General features: G+C 40.4%; 1 protein-coding gene across 4 annotated transcripts in view; it reads right to left on the reverse strand.

The window, feature by feature from the left end:
- agrn (agrin) overlaps window positions 1-19,131 on the reverse strand; it is a 313,528-nt gene that overhangs the window by 135,036 nt on the left and 159,361 nt on the right. For all 4 annotated transcript variants that reach the window (XM_036590661.1, XM_036590660.1, XM_036590662.1 and 1 more), the window contains one exon: window positions 15,344-15,559. In XM_036590661.1, the coding sequence (XP_036446554.1) occupies window positions 15,344-15,559 (216 nt within the window). The remainder of the gene's footprint in view (window positions 1-15,343; window positions 15,560-19,131) is intronic.

The raw sequence follows: 19,131 nt of genomic DNA on the forward strand, positions 1-19,131 counted from the left end.
TACAGCATGATAACTTAAATAGCATATTAACAGCATATTAAAAAAGACGACAAATCCTGCTAATGCAGTTCTCTCTGTGCTCTTATTCTGCTGTATACTCAACAGGCTGGAATCTGCAGTTTCAGGGACATATGCAACGTCTCTGGATCTGAATTAGAGTGGAAAATTAGCCCAGAGAAGGGAAACATTGTTCTGCTTGTAAAACAACTCAATAAAAACTGAAGGCGCTCACTGCAGCAGAGCGAACAATCAACAATAGAGGAGCTCGGCGAGGCGCTGGCCTGTGCTGTACACAGGTCAGCAGATCGAGTGTATTCAGTGTTAGGATTAGCTAAAGTTCAGGGGGTCAATGGTGTGCAGCGGTGAGCAAACAGACGGGCTGGAACTGACAGAGGCCATAGAAGGTTTTCATAATATCCGTTCCCTTTATGAAAGATGAATGCAAAGTAGAGGACAGTTCCTCCATTTCCTTCACATTGGCATGATGATGAAATTTAGGCTAAGAGCAATATTCCGCAGAAAAGACTGTTTTCCAACAAAATGCGAGCACAATCAGGCACATTTTGAGGCAAATCATCCAGCCCACAAGCCAGCGAAGAGTCTGCCAAAGCACACAAACAGAGACAAACAGACGCGCATGCATGTGCACACACATACAAACACTTGTATTACCATCATTGTTCGCTCAGAAAAAATGATTTGGAAATTTCAGACATGATTTAACAGTGACAGGCCATGTAACAGGGTGGATTCAGATAAAACGTCACAATGCATTAGATAATATGGGGGACACAGGTTGTAGGCCCTGAATGATGAAGCCATTATGCTACTGTATTTAATTAGCCTTTTTTTTTTGCTAATTTAGAAAGCATCAGCTAAAATGTGAACTAACTGTAGTTTTGGATTCAAGCAAAATCAGAATCTGCAGTTTTTTGCTCCAAATGTACAAATAGCAGCCAGCTTTTGGTGGCTTTTGGATGATCTGCATTGTAGTTTTGTGAAATAAATGAGGTAGGTAAGTGCACTTGTGCTGTATTTGATTCCTGCTGCTATACCTATACCAAAATACTCTCGCATAATTATGCATGACTCACCGTGCTAAATAGCCAGTTGCCTCTTACCTACAGTGCAGCACTGTACAGCATTCGATTCATGTTATTTAAATAAGCAACTGATTTTTCATTTACAGATTTGACGTTTGGCCTGTTAAACATCAAATAATATTGTTAATATTGCAGCTCTGGCTAACAGGACGTACAGGAAATGTGCTAATCAGAGGGGCAAATTTGGTCTGATGTGGACCAACATAAGGAGGCTAAAGCTTACATGCTGTAAACAAAGTACGCTTACAATTACACTTATCATACTACTATCACAAGCTTTATATGTCAATATTAGAACACAAAAATATTATTCACAATAATAATAAGATACACTTTCACTATAGATATTCCATTTTGCTGTCTATTATAATGGCATTTCCTTTTCTATTTTGTCACTAAAATTCTTAGTCAGATCTGTATGTGGCTATAAATATTTCAGCAAAATTCCCCAATAACGATAGATATGATGATAAATAAGAGAAAAAGGAAAGACAATTAATAACTGTATAATTCAACAAATGCACAGTAAAAAAGTGTTGAAAATGATTCCAGGGTGGATTAATGCTTCTTTCTTTTAGCCAATACTTTACTGTAATTCAACAAACGTAATTTATTTTGGGTTTAATTCAAGTTTAAACTGTAATTGACAGCTATATAATAATTGATACCTGAAAGCTCTTTTGCAACCCAGCTATGTACTTTTGTTTACAACCCACCTGCAGACTGCATGTACTGTAGCTTATATATGCATATTATACAAGCAGAGGTACAGCCATCTTTTCTGTTTTCTGTTGTAAGCGGACAAGAGGGTATAAAAGTACAGACTGTATAGAGAGTTCTTGCACAGTCCTTGATGTGTCCTCCACCTGGCCTCTCTTAGAGGGGGCTGAGTGCTTCAGAGAGCCAGAGAGAGCTGCAGAGAGGGTCAGCACAAAGCTGCCCCTTCCCCGCCCCAATACCTGATGGGAAGAGCATTTCTCTGACTGCATTAACCTGAGAGAGATGGGGTGGACGCCCGGTGGCCAACCTACTATATAATTATGGCGTCTCCGCCCGGTGCGAGTGTGCGCGCGTGTGTGTACATCCTAAGGGACATGTGTCTCGAAGGAAAATCAAATTTACAAAGTTTGCTCCTTACTCCAAATGTATCTAAACAAACAAGACATGTTTGGTGACAAAAGTTTGCTTCTTTAGTTTTGCACTGGAGCTATAAAGCTAATATCACTGTGCATCACTACTAGTTATGTAGCTAACAAGTAATTAAAGCTTCAACATAGTCAGTTACACACAACCAAAAATGAACAAAGGACAGATGACTTTCTAATAATAGAAAATAGTGCATTAATAGAAAATAGAAATAGAAAATAGTTGATGGGATGTGAAACTTGGATGTGCAGAAAGTTGTGCAATGTCCATAAAACATAAACAGCTGACACTCTGTGCTCTGTGCACTCTGTGCAGTGGTTCAGCCAGACGTGTTTAGCTAGACTAAAGAGGAAGATGTTACCTTATAGAAAGAACTAAGCTTGAGTCAAAAAACACTATTAAATTATTTAGATATTGTTTACATTCCAAATGGTGATCACCAAGAAACAGTGTGAAGCACCTCATGAACCTGGCTTGTAACTCACTCACTCACATTTAGCAGGCTGAAGATTTTCCACAACGGGCAGCAGAGGTGTGATATGGCACAAAAATGTAATATCATGATACATTTTCACATATTACAATATCTCACTTTTCTGAGGTTTAATGAATTGAAACAGAAAAATACTGCCTAAAACTGTGCTACAGGAAATCCAGTTAAACAAGACTAATTATTAGGGATGCACTGATAAGGTGATTCTGGACCGATGCTGATATTCATATTTTTCATGTACAAATCTGCTGATGCCGATATGTAACATTTATAAAATGTAGAACTTGGGACTAGAACCGCATATCTAAACTTCTGTCCAATGCATGTCTTCTTTTACGCAATTATCTGCCAACACAAATGATCCTGAATAACACTGTGCATCCCTACTGATTATGCTCTTTGGAAACATGCAGTTGATCAGTGTTACTTTAGCTGACAATATCCATGATTAATCAAAAGAGTTGTGACACTACATTTTATCATATCATGATAAATTATTACATTGGCAGCAGCTAAGGCGGTGCTATTAGCACCCAAATAGCTTTCAGTGCATCAGTGACACTGTCTCTTTGTTTTAGTTTCAGAATTACTTTAATGTTTGCCAGCTATATACCTAAATAACGGAACAACAGGACTGTATGTAAACTTTTACAAAACAAATTCAGTAGCAACAAATTTAGTGGCAAACTGAGTACAAAGATTTTTTTTTAAATTAAATTAACGTTTATATGTTAATATAACAACACTTTATTTAAAATTTTGGACCATTTCTATTGGTCCATTTGTTTTTAAATGTTTACGCAATATTAAGGGCACCTGCTCTATATATCTTTTAACTTTTTCATCTAAAGAAACTGCCTTGGTCATTCACAAGTGAAAGGAAATCTTCTAGCCACTGTGGGTTAAATCAATGTTTAAGCTAATCAGCACTAACAACATTAGATAATAGACAGTCATTGTCATCTATGTGAGCTAACTTTCTGCTTAATGGATGGATGATATTCAGACATGCTGGCTTGTCGAGAACATATTGGCTTTTCACAGAACCATCCCTGTAAGGTGCACATACACTTGACTAGATGAAGGCCTGTGTGCCTGCACGTGTTATTCCAAAGGTACCTTTGCAGATTAATGGAAAAACAGAAGTCGCTGGCTAATCTACTGATGGAGCTGGCGAGTACAAAGAGACAGCAGGGTTATTATTCAGAAGCAAACAGGAGAGGAGGCGCTGCACGAGGATCAATTATCTGACAGTGGGCCATGCAAGATATGAAAATGAATGCAACGCTCAATATCCATTACCTCCTGCTGCAAGCACACCTCTTGAAGAGGTAAACCACTTTAAAAGCCCTTTCTACAAGAGAGCTGCATGAGGGGAGGCTGTGATTGCTTCCTTAGGATGTCTCCATCAATTCCATTTTAAAGTGCACAAAAATTACCCCTGCATTCAAATTCAAACAAACACATATACAGCGACTTAGAGGAAACCATGCATTCTGTATACAAAATAAGTTTTTATACACTAACAAAAGATATCATAATTGTTTTTTTTTCCCCCGGCATAAAAAAAAATGTACTATTGTCTCCGAGTTGTTGTTATTGTTGCAGTGTCAGTCGTGCATCTGAGCAGAGTGGAGGGAAAATAACAATGCATTATTCAGGCAAGTCAAATGCATAAATACATGAGTAAAAAGTTGTAAAAAGCGGCTCCTGTCTGCTATTAGAGGAGAGTATGTGGGAAATGCGGCTTTTTAATGCGCCCAGCCTGCTGTAATCTTCCTTATCTCTCTCCAACACTGCGCCCAGTCCTTGTGAGGTGATCGGGAAAGGGGGTGAAAGAGAGAGGGAGAGAGTGAGAGAGAGAGGGAAGAGGAGAAAGACAGGATTTGTTTAACAAGTATCACTGCTCGCCAGCGGATGAGCAGCGGAGTGAGCCTCGGCGATAGCATTCAGAAACCCCATTATCATCTGAGAGGAGAAAGCCTCCATTCGGCAGTCTGCGTGCGCGTCTACGGGGTGGATTTGGGACACGGCCCTATAGGGTGCACGCAAGGCAGACATGGGTGCTGTGCAGGCAGGAAAAAGCCCGTTATTTATTTATGAGTGCCCTCTCCGCCTCACCCTTCACTAATGCACACCTCTTCCATCTCATACATACAGAAGACAGCGGCTTATCTCCACTGCCAAACTGGATTACACCGTAGCGTATTAGCATGGGCCACAATGCAGCTCCGCTAGCTGCTCTACTGAAGCAGAATACTGGAAAACTTCGAGGACCAGGCCTGGGTCATAAAACGCTAACAATAACAGAACTGGCAAAATCAAACACTGATATTGATCGTATGTATTTGAAGCATCTCAGATAAAATGATGATGCTCTGTTCCTTATTGTGGTATTAGCAACAAAGGCCTGAACTTAAAACACTTTGGTACTCTAGGTGGTAAAATACGCCTTTTAGTCACTAGACATGGGAAAGTAAGTCTAGCCTTTCAGTCATAACAGCACAAACCAGCATGGCAGTTAGCAGAGTTAGCTAGCTAGCTATTCTCAGTGTTGAAATTATAGAGAGAACAAAAGGTCAAAAGTTTAAGAAAAATGTCTCAGAAAAACAACAACTTTGCATCTTTGGTACAATTAGGTGTGCCTTTTTCTCACTAGACGTGGGAAAGTAAGTCTAGCCTTTTAATCATTACAGCACAAACTAGCGTCACAGTTAGCAAAGTGAGCTAGCTAGGCTTAGTGCTGAAATTATAGCAAGAACTAAAGGCCAAAAGTTTGAGAAAAAAGTCTCCGAACAAGAGCAGATTGTGGAAAATAATCCCTTGCAGTGTGGAATATTTCTCATATCTCACATCAGTTCAGTTTCCTTATATCAGATGTAACACAAAGGAACCAGAATAAGCCTTTTGTTTACTTCAAAGACACTTAAAACTGAACTTCAGCAAATACTGTTGCTGTTGTAGTAAAATCTTTAAAATGGTGATCAAATAGGAGCAAAAAGTTAACACAGTGGCTCTCAAACTGGTCCCCAGGACCCCTGAGATGATCATATTTTTGCTCTATCCTTATGTGTTGTGAATTAGGTTGAAGCAAGAATGCGGACCAACTGTATTAGTGTAAATCATTAAATTAGATCATTTTGCACCATTTCTATTGAAATCATGAATTCAACAATAGAAAGATAGAAAAAGCCAAAGAAAAAAGAAGCTAGCTTCTGATGTAACAATGATATAACAATCATTACAGAATAAAGATCGTAGACCATGTTGCCCAGCCCTAATCCGATACTTCAGTGATCATCCAAAACTACAGCAGATTTAACATCAGAACGAAGCGTGAAGTTACTGAAATCATCTGGAATGGTCAATGTAGGAAGGGCTACATGAATTTCCCATAGTGATGGCCCAGTCACAATGATATCATCTTATGACGAGGGTCTGCTGGTTCTCAGCCAGAGCGAGCCACGGGCAGGCAGACGTCAGCCGGGCTAAATATATTCAGCGGGGAGGCTGAGGAACGGAACGGAGATCCTCCAGCAGATGGAGTGGGGAAGCAGAGGAGGAGCTGATGATGAGTGTGAATAGAGTCCCATGTCACGCTGACAGGTGAGGGTGTGTGTGAGAGTTTCCACACACACACACACACACACACACACACATATATATATATATCACCCCCTCCCACACTCTCCCACTCCTTCATTCACAGGCCAGCACATGCTTCCACACAGTAGAGTGAGAGAGCGAAAACTCATTTGCGCGAGGCATTGCCGGCCGTGCCGTGTCAGCGGCTCCACGGCCATGCAGATGTCACTCGGAGGCCGACTGCGTCTGAGTAAAGAGCTGTCATGAGGAACAATCAGGCGGCGTGGCGGCAGCAACTTAGCTTTCACTCCGAGTCACGTCCTGCTGGGGCAAGTCACACGCCAGGCCCTGCACCTTAACCAGCCTTTAACCAGCCCCATCCATCAGACTGCTGTTCATTCATGACCAACATATAACTACACTATATGACCAAAACATCCAGACTCCCCTTCTAATGTGTGGATTCAGCTACTTTAAAGCAAAGGTTTTGCCAAATAATTAACTTCTCTTTATCCCAAATGCAGCTCATCAGCCATCTTTTGTTTTGAGCCTTCCTTAATAAAAACCCTTCAGTCTGAAATGCAAAACTGAAGCGCTACAAGCAGTAAACGCTGTGTTTAAAAGAACAAAACAAAACGACTAGAAACTAGCTTGTGCATAATCTAGCTGAAACTTTATTAAGTTTTAAAAGAACATGATCTGATTTACTCAACTAGATTAGCTGACAACTTCAGCTACTACAGCTAGTGTGCTAGCTAGCATACTTGCTATCCAAACTATGTGCAACAGTTTCCAGTTATTTTGACTCTTTTCTACAAATTCAGCTTTTACTGTACGTAGCGCTACAATGTGTTTATCAGACTGAAGGGTTTTCTCCAATGTAAGGCTTGTTATTTGAAGCTGTGTTGAACCTGAAGCTGCTGTGAGCTCCACACGACCGCAGCAAAACTGGCAGGCAGAGACACACAAACGAATGTCATGAAAATCAATACATTTACATATATCCAGCTTTTCAGCCTATAGCAGTTTAGCCCTGCCCATTCAAGCTGAAGTTATAGGGAGTGTTTCACCTCCGACTGCTTTTTGAATGAGGCACAACACCGGCCAGCCAATCAGAACAGAAATTATTTATATGTCAGTCTTACAGGCACAGTCACAAACACAGCCTGTTTCATTCTAAAGGATAAAGAGTGGTTAGATAATGGCCATGTTATGATATATGATACAAATGTATAAGATTAGTTGAGGATAAGGCCTTTAAGATCTCATTATTTTCTCATATAGCTCTCGTCTACATCTCAGAAAACTTTCAGAAATCTATCAATGCAGAAGGAGACTGTTTGTGAGCCAGACCTAATCATCCAATATCAGTGCCTGACCTCACTAATGCTCTTGTGGTTAAATGGAAGTACAAAGCCTTCTCAGAAGAGTAGAAGCTGTTATTGCTGCAAAGAGAGGACAAACTCCTCGATAATACCCTCTATTCTGGAAGAAATGATGGACAAATAGGTGTCTGGATACTTTTGTACATACCCACTGCCTGTTTATTAGGTACACATTGCTGTGCAAAAGTCAGAGCCCATCCTTGATTTGTTTAATCATAAGTCAAAACCAACATTAACTACAAGTTATTTATTTTTCAGTCTCTGGAGCTTCTTACACATTTAAATACTTATGTTTAGCTCAGGTAAGCTCAGCTATGGGTGTTTAGGAGAAAGAATTCCAAAATTATTGATCCCTCATTCATAACAGTGTTGAGAAATACTTTATTTCTCCTTCAGCAAAGAAAAGCTGATCTTTTTAAAGACATTTTTATCGTTGGAATAACACAAAACTTCTAGCCACCTTGCTAACATAACACAAACTACAGCCCAACATCATTACACATACATGCTTACTTATGTGGTAATACTGTATGGAATACTGTTATCTATAAAATCGATAAAAATAAAAGATTAAAATAGCCCAAAAAGTAGTAGGAGCCATCATTTAGCCCAACTTTTGTCTGTCTTTTTGTCCAATTTCACACTAATCTTGTAGATAGGAGCTTCAAGCAAACCTCAGACACCAACCATGCCATTGCTGACCAAGCAACATGTGAGGTCAGGGCAGAATTAGGTACATAAAATCACTTTAAGCTTTGCTCACAAGTGTTAAAAGATGTGCACACAGCCATGTAATTTCCACAGAAAAGCACTGCCGGTAGAATGTGATGCTTTAGCAGCCATACACAAACCTAAAATCACCAGGCGTGATGTCAAATGTCAGCGAGAGGGATGTAAAGCTCCCTGGCATTGGCCTGGGCAGCCCAGAAATTGTGTTCTTTGTAGTGATAAAGCATCGAAAACCTTTGGGATGAGTTGGAGTGCCGTTTGTGAGTCAGACCTAATCGTCCAATATCAGTGCCTGACCTCCCTAATGCTCTTGTGGCAGAATGGAAGTAGGAAGCCTTCTCAGTGGAGTAGAGGCTTTTATTGCTGCAAAAAGGGGACAAACTCCCTGATAATACCCTTTATTTTTGAAGAAATGATGGACAAACAGGTGTCTGGATACTGTCAGTGTATTAGGTACTGTGCAAAAGTCAGAGACCATCCTTGATTTCTGTAATTTCAAGTCAAAACTGCCATTAAGTACAAGTTATTCATTTTTCAGCATCAGGAAAAGAAGAGCAGGCATATTTAACTGAAAACTACACAGAAGCTTCATCTTTTTAGGAGACTTGCTTTCAGTTTTTCTAAGAAATCTGCAGGGATATTTTTCAGTTCAGTCTAAGAAGTTGGTTGTGTTTTCTGCTTCTCACGATCCGAGTAATCTCAAACACATTCATAAACTCATAGTGTTGAGTTGTCTTCTCACAGTGGAAGGATAGAGAGAAACACCTGCGGATTTTTTCAGATCTGAAGCAAGAGTGGAGCTTAATTTTCTCCTCTCTTTCAAAGATAAAAGCTACAAGTACTGTCTATCTGGTGGTGACAGTTTTGGTGGTTTACCAGGTCTTGCACTTTTTAGGAGGCTCATATTTCTTAAACATATCAAATTTTTTACTCCATTTTTGGAAACTCTTTTTTTTTTCCTTTGACATCCCCCTTCTTTATGCATGCATTATAATCATACATTTAATCCCCTCAGAAATAACATCTGAAAAATGAATAAATTGTACTTAACAGCTGTTCTGACAGGACACAAATAAAGGGTGGTCTATTTTGTACAAGACTGTATAAAGTAAATGCACTTAATAAACTGGTAGCTCAGTCTAGCGTACATCAACCAGACGTAAGCCGCATTAGTTAATGCTCCAGCACGGCTTTTTGGAGGAATTGTGCACTGATTGCACTTTCGCAGCTTCTAAAAGAAATTATGCAGCGTCTCCACTGTAGGGATCATTTTAAGTACTCACCCCGGGGGCAAACTCGAAACTGTGCTTTCATATTGACTGAATTGTGTTTTGTGGAGAAACCATATACTTCTGCGTCTCCAGGGATCTCTCACCTCCTGTAGCTGCACTATGGGGAAGATCTGCAGCAGAGCTATTACTACCACGGGCTTCCACAGCTGCTGTTTCTCCTCGTACACTAGCACCTCGCAATGTGACAAGTGTGTAATGACGGGGAGAGAGAGAGACAGGGGAGAGGTTTGCTTGTGTTATGTGTGTCTCTGTGTGAGTGTGTGTTCAACTACGTCCTCAAATCCAGTCGGCAGGTAACGGATCTGCGAGAAACGAAGCGTGCCTCCTCAATTAAAGAACATAGCTTTGACTGTCAATAGAGGAACAAACACATTGATTTCTCCATTAGAGGCTTACTTCAGCATGCCAACAAATATCCTCATTTGGGGGAAAAGGAGGTAACAGTCTGTGCATGAAGCTGATACTACGCCATTTCTCTGTGAAACTCTCCTTGCAGTAGAACATGAACCCTAAGTTCACTAACAGGAGTGCACGATATTTCAGGGACCAACATTATTCATATTACGGGGAAATTAATTAACAGCCTGATAATGAAATTACAACCTTTCATTACAACCCATAACTTGGAGCCCCATTGCTGCTCCTGCGCAAAGTGATGCATTTTTTTCATTGACGCTTTCACGATTGATTTGTTAACCCCTTAAATCCAAAGCTTAGTACTTATTATTCAGTAACTACAGGGACTTCAATGCAAACTGGCTGAGCTATTCTTAGGTTACTGACGTGTGCAATAAAACTTTGGGTCCAACAGTGTACCCTGGCCATTTAAGGGGTTAGATGAACACTACAGCGGATAAGATCAGTATAGCCGTACACTCACAGGGCCAGATGTGGTGTCGTAGCGAGAACATCTGGAGATAACCATGAAAAATTCTGAGCTAAAAATAAGTGTGATTGCAGACTAATTAGTGTGAGAAATAACAGAGTGTGGAATTTCTAAAGCAATCCAATGCCTTGTGTGAGTATGGGGCGATGGTGTGCTTGTCAACATTGACCAACGGACAACAAGCCTGCCATTAGCCTGTGGCATAACATAAGTTAGCACAGCTGAAAAGACCTCCAAAAACTTTAGGCATGTGTGTTGTATGTGTGAAGAACACATTACATGCAGAAAAACAAACCTTTTGCAAGGCAAAACAGTTTCATTAACCAATGAAAGGGTTCTGTTAGCTGGCTTGTTTTGCTTGTGTTATCAACTGTACTCCAGCCATTAAAGAGGCACGAACTAGAGGGGGGTGGGGTTTAGAGTGGGCATACACTTGGTACTGTGTCGCTGCAGTCAAGCATCAAAAGTTGAACAAGTTCCCAGTCGTGTATTCTCGCTAGGAGATCAGGTCTGACCTCGAGAGGCCAGCACTGCCCCTGCTATACTAATAAGAGTCAATGGTGATGTTACCTTCACAATGCTGCATTCGGTCTGGATAAGAGCATCGGCTAAAAATGTAAATATGTATATTTGCTAAATATGCTGCTATCTGCTAATGTATGCTAAATATGTACATGTAAACGTACAATTTTATTTATGTATTTAGCCATGGCTATGTGAAATAAATCAAAAGTCTATTTTAAAGTTTTAATTCATCTTAAGTGTATTTTATATATGGTTTAGAGACTGAACCTGTTTTAAAATGCCAAAAAGGTTAGTATATTATTATAGGTTAGTATTGTATTGGCCAAAAGGTTATTGTTATCAGCCCAGATATTTCCATATTGATTTTATCCTTTTTCACTAAACATCAGTGGTTTTCCTTTTGCTCCATGTAAGAACAACTAATAAAGAGGAGAGATTCTTATTTCACAAATGAAAACTCATACTACTTCTGTTACAGGCATTTAGTTTTGATATTCGAACCACTGCTGTTATGATGTGATTGATTTTGGCAACTGCGTTACAGTCTAGTTAAGCAATATTCGTCTCCTCCATCTGAAATCGTATTACACAGAGAGAGAGAAAGGAAGATAGAGAGAGGGAGAGCGAATGCAGTAGTAATAGTCAGTAGTTTTGGACGTGTTCAGTTCACACACAGCTCAGTTGCAGCCATGATCAATTCGGTCATTGATCCGGTGGTCTGGCCCACTGCCCTGCTGCTCTTCTGCCCATCCAGCACAGGCTCCCAGCACGCTGCAATGAGCCCCACTGATCCTCTTACACACACACAATGTCCACAAAATCACAGAAAAATCCTTACACACACAAACGTCAGAATCAAACGCATACACCTTTGCTTTTTTCAAACAGCAAGAGACCACCTGAGCACCTACAAGTTCAATATTGTCTGAATCAAAGAATACTAGCTGCCCTGCTCTGTTTAACTCCTAGAAGCCTAGAGTTATTACAGCCGTTTAACGATACATTCAATTAAATGCAATTACAGAACGGATTACAGTTCAATTACGTTCAGTTTACCTTCTTACTGACAGGGTCAAGCCGAGCTCCAGACTTTCTTTCTGTTTGTTTCAATGTCAAAACACCAACAACAGTAACTTTTCTTCAAACTATTAATGCACCATAATGAAAAGCCTTGGCTGGCACTTCATTCAAGGCACTGAATTCTTAGTTACTTTGCACTGTGACAAGAAGGTTTGTGATTTTTTTTTATTATTTAAATAACTGTGGCCACAGATGGCTTTAGCACGTGAGCAGGGACTTTCTGCTTTGCCGTATTCTTTGTATCGAGTGTGATATCATATTTTCAATTGGTATCAAACCTGTAGGAGAGATGTTGGTGGGCGCTGTACCCTTTCGCAGTACTTGGCACGAACACTGATTGGAAACAGTTTGTCTAATGCCGGGGTGTCCAGTCTTATGGCCAGTGTGGCTGCAGGTTTTCACTCCAAACAAGCTGGAGCACACCTGATTCCGCTTGTTTAATCAGTCGGCCTCAGTCTTCAAACGTTTCATCAGGTGATCTCCTGCTTTGCTGGAGTGAAAACCTGCAGCCACACCGGCCTTCTGCGGCTAAGATTGGACACCCCTGGACTAACGTCTCTCAGAAACAGTGAAACAGTTCCACACGGCTCCTGTCTTTGTGCTGAACAGTGCAGGAGAGCGAAAGAAACAAGTGACGTTTTTAACGACTGTATCAAACTGACATCCCCGTTAAAATTACCTGTGCAGTCTTAGATTTTGACACTTCAATGTAGGCCTATTTGTTTTTTAGTCTTTTTTATTGTTGTTAAAAGGTTTTTGCCTTTTCTTTTCTTTCGACAGCCAAAATTTTGGTGCATCCCTAAAAATAGCTCCTCTTCTACTTAGAAAGTCAAATATGGAATGGACTGAATGTTTACAATCTGCGCCTGCGACAGAATTCCTCCATTTGTTTTAATGAGCTACGAGTGGAAACAATTATACAAAATGTTAGGAGTGGCGTTTCAAGGAATTTACACCATAGGAGGAACCTACAGTGTGCTATCTCTCTCCCTCCCTTCTCCCGCTCCCTTTCTTAGCTGGCCACCACTGTTCTCCAGAATGCACAGCGTACGCTCTCCTCCCAGTTATCCGAGGAGAGCGGAGGGAGGATGAGACGACCTGCAGTGATGGACACGCTGCCTGTTTCATTATGAAAGTGACGGGTAGGCTGCTGTCCATTAGCAGCCCGCTGGGCATCAGGAGTGACTTAACATAAAGCAGTATGTTAATCAAGCATTAGCGCAGCAAGCGAGTGCCATCCTTTATGTGTTTGTGAATGGCGAGGGGAGATAGGAGGAAGGCCTCTCCGTGAGCTTCATGCTCCTTCTTCTCTCACTATAGCTGGCATGAGAGGCAGCTAATTAGGGCTGCTGGAAGGCTGCGGACGTCCTGTTCCACAAGGCTCAGTAATTGCTGCTTATGCTGGTCAGGCTGGTAGACGCAGAACGCTGCTTAATAACGGGGTCAGGGCTGAACAAGCATCGCACGCCATTACTCAGGGACAGACACACTGGCACACTAAACACACTCCACTCCGGTGGCAGACCACCCCCCATTCTCTACTGAGGAACTCCCACCCACATTTATGCATATCATGAATATGCTAATAAATGATTATTAATGGGACAAGCACCGTTGCGTGTGTCATTATATCGTGAACAAGGAATGCAGAGGACTGAGAGTGGTCTGTAGATGGTGCTGATGTTGAGGCTATTTTACCTAATTGAGCACTATTAAAGTCGCTGTTGTAGAGCTGATATAAACGACTTCAACCAAAACCTGCAGTACTAAAATATATTTTTGGATGTTAACAAACTGTTTAAAGGAGTCATCGTAAAACAAGATTAGCCCTGGATGAGATTCCTGCTGCCAATGAGCTACAGAGACTGTTGTTGAAAGAGGGATGAGGATCAAAACTATGAAACTTACTTTATTTAACACTGTACAGAAGTGCATTTCTGACGTGGAACAAAACCAGCTTTTCTCCACTTCAAAGCTGCTCAATTTAAGGTAACTAATGTAACATGGATAGTTAATGCAGCTAGATTTGAATGATTTGACTGCTAAGGTACATTTCACTCATTTACTACTTAATTCAATGTAGGTTACTCAGTATGGTATCAGAATCAGTATCGGCGAGTACTCAGTCTGAAAAAAATGATACAGATGCATCCCACAGTGCGACTGCAGACACATCAGTAGTTTTCAAACGTGACCAGCCAATCCCAAAATATCAAAAAACATTTGACAGCAGGATTTCCTTCAAAATGAGTGCTAAATTATCACAGGTGTTTTTAGAGAGCAAGAATGATGAGAGCAGAGACACTTGGGAAATGCCAAGAGTGTAACGTGGCTCTGTACAGTTGGATAGCAATAAATATCACCAGTGAAAGCATAAACTAAAAATCTCTTCTGAGCTGAGAAAAATGGCCACAGAGCTGCACATATAGATAGTAAAGGCTTCTAGTGAACTTTGTAAGTTGTTAAAGTGGCTGATTGTTCTGATTCTTAATTCAAAGTATTTTGTTCTATATATGTTTTGCTGTTTTTCAGCAACAATGTGAAAAATTATGTTCTCTTTATGTACTTGGTTATTATTTTTGAATATTGAAAAATTGAAAATGTTTGTTAGTAACTGGTACTATTGAAAAGCTGGGTTTGTGCTGAACCCGAAAAAATAGATCACTTGTTATTAGTGTGATATATCACCAAGCTACATTGCAAAATAGGAAGAGACAACCACTTTTAGGCTTCCATAGGGTTCTAAAGGGTAAACACATCACATACGGTTGTATGCAACTTTTGGGCATCCCTGGTTGCCCCTGTTTTTCCATTTTGTTAAACTCTGTAAATAAACAGAAATTCTGCACTAAAATTTGCAGAACAAATGCCATATTTTGTAGAGGTTAACTTATTTTCACCTAGAAAATCAACAAAACAGGTAATTTGACCAGGGGTGTTCAAATTTCTAGCATAAGACTATATACATATATTGCACACTGGACTTGTTACCAGCTGATACCCAGCATTAAAAGACTTCTATTAGGATCTGAGACAAAAAAAAAACTTTACTTTTGTACATGTCTAATGTTTTTTTGTGTATATCTGTGTATGTAAGAAGAATAGTAGACTGAACTTACCACACGGTCCCTTGCGCATCACCTTGATGCGCCTCTGCATGCTGCACTGCGCCTTCTCCAGCTCACACTCATTGGTGTAAGTGGAAGAGTCTGAACCACACACAGGTGCCACCACGGATGGACACGTCACCTTCTTACACACACAGTCTCCTTTCGACGGGTCTGCAGAGTCTCTTTCACACACTGCGCCAAAACCACACAGCTTCCCTCGACAGCCTGCAGAGAAATATGAGCACAATCAACATGAGAAAATTACAATCAGACAAAAAAATCAGCACTCAGGAAAATTAAGTCATTGAGTATGATTCTGATTGTGCTGAAGCGCAAAGTAGGAACAAAATAAATGGAAATTAAGATTCTCACATTGTGAATCTTGGGTTTGCGCGCAGACATGTAGAAAAAGGTTTTTATACAATGCCAGGAAGGTTTATAGAACGAACAAAACCTTCTATCTCCGAAATGGTAACTTTACAGGAGAAGGAAAAACATACTTTACTTTTAATGGAAGTCAATGGAACCAGACTTTTTTCCATGTCACTTTCTGTCATTTCTTTTGGTCCATTCATCATGAAATTTACAGGCAATGTAAAGGATAACATGCATGTTCAAATTACATAAAAAACTGAAAAACGTTTTGTTCCAATGGCAGCGATATATATCATACGTATGTAGTTACACATATGGGTAACTACATATACATAACAATAATTTGTCTCATATACATATATATTGTCTCTGTCCAAACCAAAAAACATGTCTCTCCAAAATCGTAGCTTTAAAATACAATGTAAGTTAATGTAAAGAGGTGTTTTCTAAGCATTTTTGGAGCACTTCTATTGGTCCAATCATTAGGAAATGTTCTTTATGAAAAGGACAGCTGCCGTGTACAAATGCACACAAATGAAGGTTTTTTCGGACGATATATAAGTACTAATATGTAACAACATTTTTCTATGACTAAACCTAACCCTAAACCGAACCTCAGTAATTCGAAATAGAAAAGAGAAAGAAAAAAAAAAACCTGGGACATTGAAACGTTTTACAGAGTCATTTTGTTAAAAGCCCTTTACAAAGCCACGGTCTGGAAATGGTAGGTTAGCCTTTCTATAATTTTACTACAAAGTCAAAAATTTTTGTCTGGCAAATTTACAAAAACACAGACACAGTAACCACTATTCGCCGCAGAATTAAGTCATCTCCTTATTCAGAATTGTAATGTTAAGAAATTACAGAATCACCTATGAGAACACTAATGGCGATAGAGGCCCGAGGGACCGACCACACAAGAGTCCATCTCGTTTCCTCTATCCTGTTCTCCCTCTTTTTTTCTCTTTCTCTTTCTCTCTTTCTCTCTCTCTCTCTTTTCTTATCAGCAGTTCTCAGGCCAGGTAGAGGCTGGAGGGGCATGACCACTACATGGGCTCTAGTATCTGTCTGGCTGTTCCTGATCACTGACTTCAAGCATTTCACACACACAAACACACACACACATACACACACACACACACACACACACACACACACACACACCCACACACACACACAGCCCATTCTGTCACATCCAATGCTGACAGGTGAGTGTTCATGTCTGTGTTAATTCCAGCAAGATAACACTCTCTCTCTCTCTCTCTCTCTCTCTCCTTCCTCTCTTTCTTAGAGGACAGAACACTGTTGCATGATTGACACCTCACACATACACTCAGCAAGCTTTGTTTCAGAGAGAATAGCATGATTTCTGACACAAAGCTGGACTGGGGGACATGCGCGTGCATGTGCCATACAGCCACTCTCCTCTTGTGTCAGTGTGACACGCATACCTTCCTGCTGTTGTTTTGAACATCGGACCTGCCACCTGAGAGGCTGCTTGAAATTCACCGGTGTGTGTCGACTCTCGGTGACACAGGCCAAAATCAACAGCTTGAGGATGCTCTGCTACACACTCGAGTACAGGATGCATAGTTCTACTGATTTGGGCTGTAAAGGTCCTGCACTACAAGATGCTGTGCATACAGCGGAAAATCCTTCAGGCGAGTGAATGTTTTTGTTTTTCAGTTTTAACCACCACAATGTCCGGCCCCCAAACCAGAACCTCATCACACACATGGAGGATGGGTTCCTCTTTTGAGTCTTGGTTTCTTCCTCTTGCTTTTAGGAAGTTTTTCCCTGCCACAATCGCTATTGGCTTGCTCACGGGGGCTTGGACCTGGATTTTTTCTGTAGAGCTGCTTTGTGACAACACCTGTTGTAAAAAGTGCCACATAAATGAACTTCGACATGACTTGACTTGATATTAGAGCTAAAAAGTGAGGCTTAGATGCAGCAAACGCAGAGTCATTTTATTAGCAGCATCCCTCCAGACATCCAGATCATTAACAAAGGCAGTTGCTCAGCAGGGGTCAAATAGGCTAGTAATCAGAAAGATAGAGCATTTGCATATCCACAGCCAAAAACAGAGCGGAAGGGTAACAGAGTGAAACTGTCTATAATCAGAAACTACAACAGAGGTGAAAAGAAAACAGCAAACCATACAATACAAGGAACTAACACAGATAAAGTGTCTCACTTGTACACTAAACACTGCATAATATATAATAGACTTATGCTGTGTTTACATGGTGGCAGTGGATGGACAATGGCAAACCGGATATTCTGTTGTTTTCCAAAGGAGCAGTAATGGAAAATGATGCCACTGCTAACTGCCATGTTCCGCAGACCACAGCGGTAAGCGTAACATTCTTTGAAACTTCTGCCAGTGCCAACAAGGTGGAATAAACCAGATGGCGTTTTCTTTGGGAGCCATGGATGCCGAATATCTCACTGTTGACTTCCAGTATCAGCCAGTATTATACAATGAAAAATGAAAGAGTACAGAGCATCCTCCTGCCTTTCCTCCACCTTAAATAAGGAATCGAAGGTGCTAAAGTGCTAAAGCTTTCCTCTGACAATCATCTGAAATCATTTTTGCCAGTAACCCTATCACTATGGCAACGTTTCTACAGCTGTATGTTGCCATAGGTGTGTACTGTTATAAGGCGGTACAATGGCAACATGTGACTTAGACACCTTTGTCATTTCAACCATTTGTAGGCATACTGTGAAACAAAATGGTGCATCTTCAAGACTAAAGTGCAGCAATGACATGCAAAACATGACAAGACAGTGCACAATACCCGGTGTACAAGACTGTCTCTAGCAGTACATAAGTAGCAGTTTGTGGCTTAGCTTATCATTGACAGCACTAAAGTAAAAGTAGTAACAGTAGCAGTATTTGTAGCAGCACTTTGCAGTGTGACAGGTAGTGTTAAGTGCAAGGATCTACATGCAATATGTTGTATGCAGCTGCATCTACAATAATAAATATGGAGAGAGCAAGAGGATAACAAAGGAGTATGAGAGTACATAAGTATGTGCGTGTATGTCGCTGCTGTCGGAACAAAACCTCGTACCTCCATTTTTTTGTCATTTTTCAGTAATTTGACATAATTTTGTCATACATTCCATGATGTAGACGCTGATTTGAAATCTCCTATGATAGCTCGAAAAATAAATAAACAAAGACTTTTAGAATTTGGTGACAGTGGTAGGTTAAAGCATCCACAGCTTGATATGATGTAAGCTGGAGTAACAACTTCATCACAATAATAAGCAAAACTATCACATTTTACAGTCCTGTTAATACACAAAACATGCAGTTCAGAATGTTGGCCTGTACACTGTCACCGTCTTCTTGGGATGGAATGCAACGAATACCCAAATAAGGGTGTTACTATTTTAACACTGGAACCTCA

Source organism: Colossoma macropomum, unplaced genomic scaffold (genome assembly GCF_904425465.1).
Source record: "Colossoma macropomum unplaced genomic scaffold, Colossoma_macropomum, whole genome shotgun sequence".
NCBI classification, from domain to species: domain Eukaryota; kingdom Metazoa; phylum Chordata; class Actinopteri; order Characiformes; family Serrasalmidae; genus Colossoma; species Colossoma macropomum.